An 11,028-nucleotide genomic window follows, 5' to 3' on the forward strand; every position below is an offset into this window, starting at 1 on the left:
GTAGTAGAAGACGACATAGTTACTGTAGTAGTGACTACTAGTACTATATTAGTAGTAGTAGTAGACATAGCAGACATAGTCACTATAGTAGTAGTAGACATAGTCACTATAGTCCTGTTCTGTGCCAGCTGAAGCATTTGTGACAATGCTAAAGGTACACAAGATACAGTCCCTATCTCAAAAAATCCACATTCTAAAACTTGGTAAAAAGTGAGTTATTACATCACCAGAATAGAATGAAAGCGTTTGTAAATAGGATTTTTAAATTCTAACAAACTGTCAAATATGAGTCAGGGAGACCATGAAAAGAAAAGACAAAATGAAAAATCCCTAAATGAGCTTCGAGGAGAATGTTTTGAGCATAGCTTTGCGAATTTGCTTGGTCTTCACACTGTAGATTATGGGATTCATCACAGGAGGGATGAGCAGATAAACATTGGCAATGAGAGTATGCACAAGGGGAGGGGCATGCTTCCCAAATCTGTGCACCAATGACAAGCTGATCATGGGGATGTAGAAGATGGCAACAGCACTTATGTGTGAAACACAAGTACCAAAGGCCTTTTTCCGCTCCTCTGGGGAGGCAATACTGAGCACAGAGTGGATGATCAGAACATAGGAGAGGAGGATCAAGACAGAGTCTATGCCAGCAGTCGAGATGACAATGGCCAAACCAAATGCACTGTTGATCTTGGTGTCTGTGCATGAAAGCTTCATCACATCAGGGTGGAAACAATATGAATGGTGCAGAACATGGCTACGGCAGAAGGACAGACGCTTTAGAAGTAGGAGTAAAGGCACTAGAGCCGTTGTCCCTCTAATAACAATGGCAAAGCCCACTTTGATGATCCGTGAACTAGTTAAGATTGTAGCATATCTCAGTGGGTTACAGATGGCAATGAAGCGGTCAAAGGCCATTGCTAGGAGTACTGAGGATTCCATGAATGTGAAACCATGGATAAAGAACATCTGGCCAATGCAGGCATCAAAGCTGATTTCTCGAGCATTGAACCAGAAAATACACAGCACAGTGACTAATGTGGAAAGGCACAGTCCTAGGTCTGTGAAGGATAGCATGGAGAGGAAATAGTACATGGGTTCATGGAGGCTTGACTCAGTGAGGATGACAAACAAGATCATGCCATTCCCAGAGATGGCAATGGCATAGAGACAACAAAAAGGGATGGAGATCCAGGCATGGTAAGTTTCAAAACCAGGGATACCAGTAAGAAAGAATACTGCAGGGTGGAAAATGCTCTGATTGAAGGATGGCATGATGAGTGAAGGAAGCAATTTCCCTGGAAAAAAGGACCATACCCTGTAAAGTAGGCAAGAAAGATGTTTTCACTCTCTTCTACATATCATACAATTTAGGATCATTAGTAAGCCTTGTCTTGTCTTCAGTGGAAGTGCATACCCAGTTATCCTTTTCCTAGATTTAGAATTGATCTTGCATGAACTAGGAAAAGAGACAGAACATTAAATTGTATGAATACACCTGGGTTTTAGCAAGAGTAACATGTTAAATCTAGGCTTCAGTATATTTCCATATATACATATATAAAAGAGGAGGTTAGAGTAGATAACAGTAACATATTTTCAGCTTTATGATTCCAGGTACATGGAGAGACAGGACATTTCTATGTAACCCTGAGACAATACAAAAGGCAATTCAGCCTGCTTTTCTTCACTTCTCAGTTGCCCTTAAAAAGTCCATTAAGAGGACGCCTGGGTGGCTCAGTGGGTTAAGCTTCTGCCTTCGGCTCAGGTCATGATCCCAGGGTCCTGGGATCGAGCCCCAGATCGGGCTCTCTGCTCAGTGGGGAGTCTGCTTCCCCCTCCTCACTCTCTGCCTACTTGTGATCTCTGCCAAATAAATAAATAAATCTTTTTTTTTAATTTTTTAGAAAAAGAAGTCCATTAAGATGGGACACCTGGGAAGTGCAGTTAGCTAAGCATCTGCCTTCAGCTCAGGCTGTGATCCCAGAGTCCTGGGATCAAGTCGTGTGTCATTGAGTAAGCAGCCTGCTTCTCCCACTGCCTGCCATTCCCCCTCTGACAAATAAAATACAAAAAAAAAAAAATCTCTTTAAAAAAGGAAGTCTATTAAGACTTATGAGTCCTTATGCACCCAATGAAAATAGGATCATAAAGATAGTATTAACATTTTCTAGAAAAACATCACTGATCAAATTAATGTACAACAGCTATTAATGAAAACTACTACAGAAGAACAAATTCAATCTGGGTGTGGTCCCTCAGAAACCCTCATGAGTCTGGATTCATCTACATTCAAGTGGGGGATGATGACTGTAAAGCATCTCCTCTCCTAGGATATGAGCATGTCACCCAGATCAAAACATCTGTAGGATTAAAGAAGTTCTGCTATACTGATTCTTGTCCTAAGTTTCCTGACACCCCGTTTTTTTTTATAAACATATATTTTTATCCCCAGGGGTACAGGTCTGTGAATCACCAGGTTTACACACTTCACAGCACTCACCAAATCACATACCCTCCCCAATGTCCATAATCCCACCCCCTTCTCCCAAACCCCCTCCCCCCAGCAACCCTCAGTTTGTATTGTGAGATTAAGAGTCACTTATGGTTTCTGACACCCCGTTTTTACCTACAGAAATAATGCTTGGTTTTTAAGGTGTATGTTCCTCTTTTATTCATGGATGTATGTATTCACTCAACAAATATTTAAATATCTACAAACTGTCGGTGTCTACAGTGGACAGAAGTAGAATTAGATCTGGTACTCCAAGAAGGTCTGTCCATAACTCTGGTGAAGAACATACCTAAGTGTAAGTCAACTTGGTGAGTTTCATTCTGTTGTATGAACAGGCACTGGCTTTGGCCAGAGTGGGAATAATTCATTATGTGAAGACAGCATTTGAAGAGAAGAAAAGAAACAAACAGAAATGTTCAATACAGGAAGCCTCTTGAGAACTCAAACACACAGAAAAAAATTAATGGTTAAAAATTTTGAATTGAGGGGCAATGTATAATAAAATAAAATCTGAGTTTCATGTCAATATTTGGACCTCAGTTGGAAGACAAACCTGACTTTTTCCTGTGACTTACATGTAAGAATTAGAATATGTACTTACCTTTGCTTTCCTATCTAAGGGACTCCTGCCTTGATAATAAGGCTTATGTGTTGTTACAGGAACAGTGAAAAGGAGGTCAGAGGAAGAACCCTAGAGAGTAGCAAAAAAGACAAGTGGCACCTAGTGATGAGACTGCAGAGGCATGCCACTAAGGTGAATATAACCTCAGGAAAGAAAAGTCTTGTGTTTTCAGACCTCTGATCTCAGAGCCAGGAAAAATGCCTGTCACAACAGTTTCTAAGAGTATCTGTTCAATGAATGAATTCATTGTATCTGTTAATAGTAATCGACCTTAAACAATTAACAGCAGGCATATATGGTGATTCCTGACAGACAGCCCCTTCAAATTATGAATAAAGTTCATAACAATATTGGCATATATTAAAATAGGAGATCAGCTAACACTAATCTGGTATTCATCCTTGGTACTATGGATTTGCTCAAAGACAGACCTAGTGATAAAAATAAATTTTTCTATGTAAAGTTGTAAGGACCTTTAAATCATATCATCTTTGTTTTGAAGATGAGGAAGCAGGTTCTCAAGTTAATGATCTTTTTATTATAGTTAAATGAATTAAGAGAATGCAGTGGATTATCTAAGAATCCAAACTAGCCTTCTATGTAATAAAAATAATAATGTATCAAATGCCTACTGTGTAACAAACAATTTACTTCATTGTATCTCTTTCTTTGAATCTTCTATCCACTGCTTTGCATGCTTCTGATGGTCTCTTTATTCAAAGGGAAACAGAGTAGGACTATTCTACTGCAGGGAACTCCATTAGTAAATCTTGTGGGAAAAGAATAGCTTTTTTAAAAAATTCTATGAGTATTAAGCCCCCTTGGGTCCTCTTGCACTAAAACTAATGAGCAAATATTAAATAAGCATTCATGGAAAGATATAGCTAAATGTCTCTTTCTCCCCAGTGGAGAAGTCTTCCAAGACAAGACAAGGGCTTGTATGACTTATACAACCTTGTAACCAGACTACCAAGAACATATAGACTGCCCCCACTACAAAGCTTTGCCTCCATCACTATCACCACATGCACTGGGTCTTTGAGCTCCTTTTTTACAGATGAAAAACTGAAGCTAAGATTAGAAAACCAAGGCTCAGCGGAATCATATTACTTTCTCACATTTATCCAACATGACAATGGTAAATCCAAGAATTAAACTCTGTTCTCTCTGACTCCAAATTCTGTGCTTTGCCACTACTTATTTAAAAGGAATTTAATTTTCAAAATATGTTGAATGAATTAATACATGCTCATAACTTCATAGCTTTAATGTATATTTTATTACATTGTTTTAAAATCTATATAATACATGAAATTTGTTGAATATGTACTACTACGTTCACCAATTTTCTCTGACCTGTTGGCTTCATAAATTATCTGAAAATTGTACAGTCCTTGATGTATTCAGAAAAGATTTCAATGCTCAAAAACACTGACCTCATGCAAAGAAGATATCTTGAGTCAGGAAAGGGGAGGTCATTTTCTCCTATGCCCTGTTCTTTGAAGAGTCATCCCAAGCAACAGCAGAGAGTCTTTCAAAGCCAGAGAGAGATTATTTCAACCTCACAAACTTATGGGCAGAAAGATCCTTCTGTGCTAAGGCTAGAGAAATATTTCCTGATCAGCCCAGTCTCCTTAAACCATCACCAAAGAACTTCTCTTTTGCCAAGAAAACTCATAGAGAATGACTCAAGTATCAGCTCTCAGAAAAGCAGCCTTTATAAGGGGCCCAGAAGCTGCCTGGTAAGAGCCATTTTCCCAACAGAAAATCAAATTCCTAGGAGAGAACTCTTCACACCTGTGTCCCACTAACCCTTTGTACCCTGAAAAACAGACCATGAAGGGCAATTACTTTGCAGTCTAGCTTCACTCTTACTACAACAAAGAAAAATCCTAGAGATTCCAGGAGTCCAAGTCTCATTCAAGAGCTTTCTGACCCCTGAACAACTAGCTATAAAGTCAAAGCTTTGCACAGGGTTAAAGTAAGAGAGAAGCAGCATTTAATGGTTCACCCATGAGTTTGCTCACCAGGCATTTGCCAGGGTCACAGAAATCATAAGACGTTGAACTGGGTAGGAAGGAATTGCTGAATAACTATGTTCACTGAGGCTAGTGCAATAGTATTTGGTTCAAAGCCCGCACTGTTCCTGGGCATTCTGAATATTTGGGAAGTGTTGCTAACCTGTACACAGGCATACAAAATGACAATGTAAAAGGAAGTGATTCATCAAACAAGCATATGAAAAAATGCCCTGCATCATATGTCATCAGGGTAATGCAAATCAAACCCATAATTATTTTAGAATGGCCAAAATCGAGAACACTGACAACACTGCCAAATCCTGACAAGGAAGTGGAGCAGAAAGAACTCCCATTCATTGCTGGTGGAAATACAGAATGGTACAGACACCTTAGAAGACAGTTCGGCAATTTCCTATAAAACTGAACATATTCTTACCATACAATCCAGCAATTACATTCCTTGTATACCCAAAGGAGTTGAAAACATAGCTACACAAAAATTGCATGTGGATATTTATAGTAGCTTTTATTCATAATTGTCAGAATTTGGGAGGAGGAACTAAGATGTCCTTGAGTAGGTGTGGATAAATATAGTATGATATATCCACAAAATGGGATATTTTCAGTGCTAAAAGATATGAGCTAGTAAGCCATGAAGTCACAAAGGAAACCTAAACGTATATTATTAAGGGAAAGAAGCCAGTCAGAAATGACACCATACTGTATACTTTCAACTATGTAACAATCTGGAAAAGGCAAACTATAAAGACAGTAAAAAAGATCAGTGGCTTGCCTGGAGCTAGGGAAGAGTAAGGAATTAATAGGCGGCATGGCACATTAAGGATTTTTAGGGCAGTGAAAATACTCCATATGTTACTATAATGGTGAATACATGGGTCATAAATTTGTTTAAACCTATGGAATGCACAACACCAAGAGTGAGCCCTAATGTAAACTATGGATTTCAAGTGATAATGATGTGTCAGTGAAGGTTCATCAGTGGTAAGAAATGAACCACTCTGGTGGGGGATGTTGGTAATGGTGGGAGGCTATGGACATTTGGCCACAGGCAATATATGAGAAACCTCTGCCCTTTCCATTCAATTTGCTGTGAACCTAAACTTCTCTAAAGAAGTGGGTGTTACACATGACTGAAAAATCATTGAACACTACATCTGAAATTAATGATGTACTATATGCTGGTTAATTGAATTTAAACAAAATCTTTTTAAAAAGAGCAGTCTATTTAAAAAATAAAAAGAAGCAACTCAAAAGAATACAAAATTTTGAGTCCCTTGTATGTCCCTTTCAATCTTATAAAGGCACTAGTCTGTTCTGATAACTGGTCTAAAACTGACACTAATATATTCACCTCTGTGGTAGGACATTAGCCATATCTGGCAGACAGTTTCTGTTAAAACTGTGGGGACTGATAAGCAGTCTTCAACCTTTGGCCATTAATACAGCCTCAGACAATTAAAGGCAAATTGAGAGGGCTGGTAGTTTCAAGAACAGTAATTAATTTAACATACTTCTTGGCACAAAATCTATGCCAAGGGGACATTGTCTTGCAAAGGTCTGCTAGACAGAAAAAAAGAATGAAGTATTTATTGTCATTAGCATTGCCGCAGAGGCCTTAATTGTCTTGTTGAATTTTTTTTTCTTCTGTCACAAGATTCTAGATCCCCAGGAGAGTCTGGGAAGACACAGTTCCTTCCAAAAGCTCATCCAAAGCCTGATAAAATATGCCATCCATTTAGGAACCTTCAGGACTAATAGAAACATAGTCTTCCCCACAGAAAACACAAAAACAGGGCAGGCATTTTCCAAGTCCTGGATAAGTTTGCCATGAAATGACCGAAATTCAATGGGAAAACACACACAAATCAAAGAGATATTTCCAAGACACAGAAGTAAATGAGGATGCCCAGGCAATTACAGGGATATATATGTGAAAATCTTGCTGGCCACACGAAGCATTCAAATCTAAAGGCACTGGTCCGTGAGGAGGACTGCCGGAGATGGTACATTATTAGGAAAACTTCTGGTTCTTTTCCAGTGAAAACTGAGGGATTTCAACCATCCAATAACCCAAGTTTAATGACTAGTGGATACACAAGCAAAGGGCATAATGGCCAGTATTCATTCTGTTGATAAAGTGCCTTTTCTAATTGCCCTGTTGCAGGGCTTGAATACTTTGAATAGCTTCTCTGCATTCACCTATCTATTTAGACTGGACAAGCATTGGTTAAAATCAAAGAATTTGAAACCAGATAGCCAGGCTTCAAAGCTCAACTCTGTCACCAGACGTATGTCCTTGGGCTAGTTATGTAACTACTTCACTTTCATTTCTTCATTTTCACATGGGGAAAATAATTATATCCTCTTCAGTGGTTTACTTTTTGCAATAAAAAAAGTGACCCAATACCAAACCATAGAAAAATAAGCCCAGGACACTTTGTACTCTCTCATAATAGGTTATTAACTACTGTTAATATTTATTGTTATTGCTTGCCATTATAATTATTTTTTCATTAATATAGAAATCCTCATAAATTATTACATAGTGAATGATACGTGTCAGATACAATGCGCCAGATATCAAGAAGAAATGGTCTCTACCCTCAAGGAGTTCACATTGCGGACAGGTAAGAGAAGTACCATAGTAAAACAAATCTAATTAGGACTTCACCGGGCTTCCAATCCTTTGTCTTCTCAGTTCCCTGAGGAATCTGGCTTTGCAGGACTTTTGGCTCCAACCTGTAAGCACTGTCTTTCCACTTTCTCTGCTTCAACCTTATTGAATTTATCTTCAACTCCCTAAACAAGGCCCGCTTTTGCTCATCTCTGAGCTTTGTTCTCCAAGGCAATATTAAGCTATTTACTGATTCCTAATTCTGTCTCAAATGTAATTCAAAAAAGATTTTATTTTTTATTGACATAAAGTTTACATTTATATTAAAATTAAAATAACTTGTTCTAAGATTTTTTCTTCATAACCAATTTATTGAGAATGTTTATCATAAAGTGATGTTGAATTTGTTTTTTTAATTTAATTTTTTTTCAGTGTTCCAAACTTCATTGTTTATACACCACATAACTTTTTCTAAGATTTTATGATTATAAAAGTAGAGCTAAATTAATGGAAGCTGAATATTGTGGAGTGTTTTATTTTCCTTTGTTTTGTGTTTGTTTTTGTTTCTTAGCTCTCTCTTGCATTATACTTCCCCAATATTATGTTCAGTATGCCTATGGGATAAAACACCACAGGTGTTGACCATGTCCACAACATTTCCCTAACCTTCTATCATCTCCTCACCCTACCCTCTATGCTACTACACTCATTCCTAGCTCCCTTCAGGAAGTCCTTCTTATTTCCTCAGATCTCGTTTTAGCAATTATATTTGGCGAGCCTCCCTTGACCATATAGGGCAAGGTTTCAACATCCATTTGATCTACATTCTCAAACTTGAATGTCACTTAAGTCCCTTAGGTATCTTGCAAAAATGCAGTTTATGACTCAGTACATCTGATATCCTGTATTTCTCACAAGCTTCCAGGTGATGTCAATACTATTGGTTTTTTAATGCAGCGATCTCTATTAATTTTCCTCCTTTATAGTAATTGTAACACAATATTGTAATTTCCCACATACTTAATTTTATTCTCCACTAAACTCTGTAACATCTCAGGCAATATCCATTTTGTTCACTGTTATCATACCCTCAAATCTTACTCAATAACAGACATATAATATGCATGTGATATTTTTGTAATGATAAATGAATGCATGAAGAATGTTGATAGAAGCATGTATAAGACATGGTGAGATCAGAGAGGAAGGGGATAAATATGAATCATAGGACTAGCCAGAAGAAGATGATAGACAGAGGAAAGGAAGAGCTACATTTCTTTATCCTCTAAAATTGAATGTTTAATAAGTAGGGTAGAATTACCATAATTCAACATGACTAAATCCAAGAGAAGAGAAAGACTTTCATTAGACTCTGGAGGGCTAGTAGAAGTTGTAGGACCTCAGTATTTTTTGTAAATAGCAAATAGATTATTTCTAGACACAATTACTGATGCAATACAGTTTTTGTTGTGATTCTTTGCTTGCTTTTAGGTTTGCCTCTACTATTTGGATATATTAATCCTAAATTATCTGATTTGCCTCTGGCCTCTTGTTCCTGTCTTAGACTGCTTCTTTTAGAACCTACACTGTTTAATGCCTTAGAAAACTTGCAGTCCTGAATCCTGTTTTCCCATTTCTTGATTCAGGGTGACCATCCATATCAGCTATTGCTAGTATGACTAGATAAAATACTTATTTCTGTGTCATTGAGAATTTTTGTTTCCTACATTTTCCACTGCAATAAATGTTCCTCTATATAAAATGTGGCCTGTATCTCTATTTTTCCTCTGAGTAAATTTCTAGAAATAGAATTTAATGGACCTTTTAAGCCAACAATATACTGGAAAATACACTTCCAGAAAGTTCATATGAGCACTGCAAAACAATGCTTAAGTCCATGATAACACAGCAACATAATACTGTGTATTATAAATTTCTTAACAATTTGCTAATTTGGGGGCATCTGGGTGGCTCAGTCAGTTAAGTATCTGCCTTCAGCTTTGGTCATGATCTCAGGGTTCTGGGTTCAGGCCCAGTGTTTAGGCTCTCTGCTCAGCGGGGAGCCTGCTCCTCCCTCTCACTCTTCCTCTGTGCTCTCTCTCTCTCTCTTTCTGTTTCTCTCAAATAAATAAATAAAATATTTTAAAAGTTCTGCTTATTTGACAGGCAAGGATATTTTACTGTTTACTGTAGTAAAATATTGACATTTAATAAATAACATTTATTGCAAGTCCCCATGGCACATTTTTTCTTATTTCTAATTCTGTTCTTCCTGTTTGGGTTAACAAGTTTGGAAAATACTAACATGAAGTCCAGTAATATTACAGACTGTGGTATGTTTCCCAGGTTCAGTGGTATTAATATTGACAGATTGATAATGGCATATTCCTATTGCTAAGGGATTTTATTGAGGAGCATTTTGTTCAGACTTTCAGAAGGTTGAATTGAATTACCAATTATTGTTCTGCTGGGCTGGCATGAGAGTAGGGCAGTGAGAAGGACCATCCTTTGAAAGTATGAGTACAATGTGTGTCAGTGCTCTACCACTATGCACACCAGTTCCATGTGCATGCACCAAGCTCTGGCTCAGAGTATACTAAAATATTTTTATAATTCTATTGCTATGAGAAAAAGTAACATTCTTTTGGCCAGGAGATAAATAAACACAATCCCCAAGAAGTTTCTGAGATTTATGGGAATGCAGTCACTGCCCTAGAATTTGCCCAGACTGGTAGAGAAAATGTTTCCAAAGGTCTCAAGAAGTTCACGGTAAGGAGATATAACAGATCAACCTTCATATGCAAAATACAAGTATATACAGCTGACAGAATGTTAACATCCAGGCTAGCACATAACCATGCATACATGGCATACATGCTGTTGGGTTAGAACAATTTGAATTGGAATTAGTGGCAGATGAATGGCATGTGGAGATTCTCTGGAGAATGGGTTTTAAAACTTTAAAGAGTTCCCCAATAGCCCAAGCTTCAAACAGTGGTTGTGACACTTATTAACTGAGAGACCTAAGTAAGTTACTTAAATTCTCTAATCCTTGGTAACTGTATAAATCAAAGTGATAGGGATTCTTTCATCAAATTTATTATCTTACAGTCATGTAGGTCAGAAGACTGATAAGACTCTGACGGAGCTAAAAATCAAGGCATCAACAGGGCTGCATTATTTTCTAGAGGGCATAAGGGAGAACAATACCTTTGCCTTTTCTCCTTCTAGAGAC

General features: G+C 37.6%; 1 protein-coding gene across 2 annotated transcripts; it reads right to left on the bottom strand.

Moving 5' to 3' along the window:
- Positions 1-330: 330 nt before the first annotated feature.
- LOC101679826 (olfactory receptor 51F2-like) lies at positions 331-5,597 on the bottom strand. 2 transcript variants are annotated; one of them, XM_045071461.1, is made up of 3 exons: positions 5,585-5,597; positions 1,563-1,603; positions 331-1,245 (listed from the first exon to the last, which is right to left on the bottom strand). In XM_045071461.1, the coding sequence occupies exons 1-3, from the start codon at positions 5,595-5,597 to the stop codon at positions 331-333; spliced, it is 969 nt and encodes a 322-aa protein (XP_044927396.1). The 2 variants fall into 2 exon arrangements, with proteins under 2 accessions (XP_044927396.1, XP_004768263.1); XM_004768206.1 differs by lacking the exons at positions 1,563-1,603; positions 5,585-5,597 and having other exon boundaries at positions 331-1,275.
- Between the last annotated feature and the right edge of the window lie 5,431 nt (positions 5,598-11,028).

Source organism: Mustela putorius, unplaced genomic scaffold, assembly GCF_011764305.1.
Source record: "Mustela putorius furo isolate JIRA1106 unplaced genomic scaffold, ASM1176430v1.1 tig00003987_pilon_pilon_pilon, whole genome shotgun sequence".
NCBI classification, from domain to species: Eukaryota; Metazoa; Chordata; class Mammalia; order Carnivora; family Mustelidae; genus Mustela; species Mustela putorius.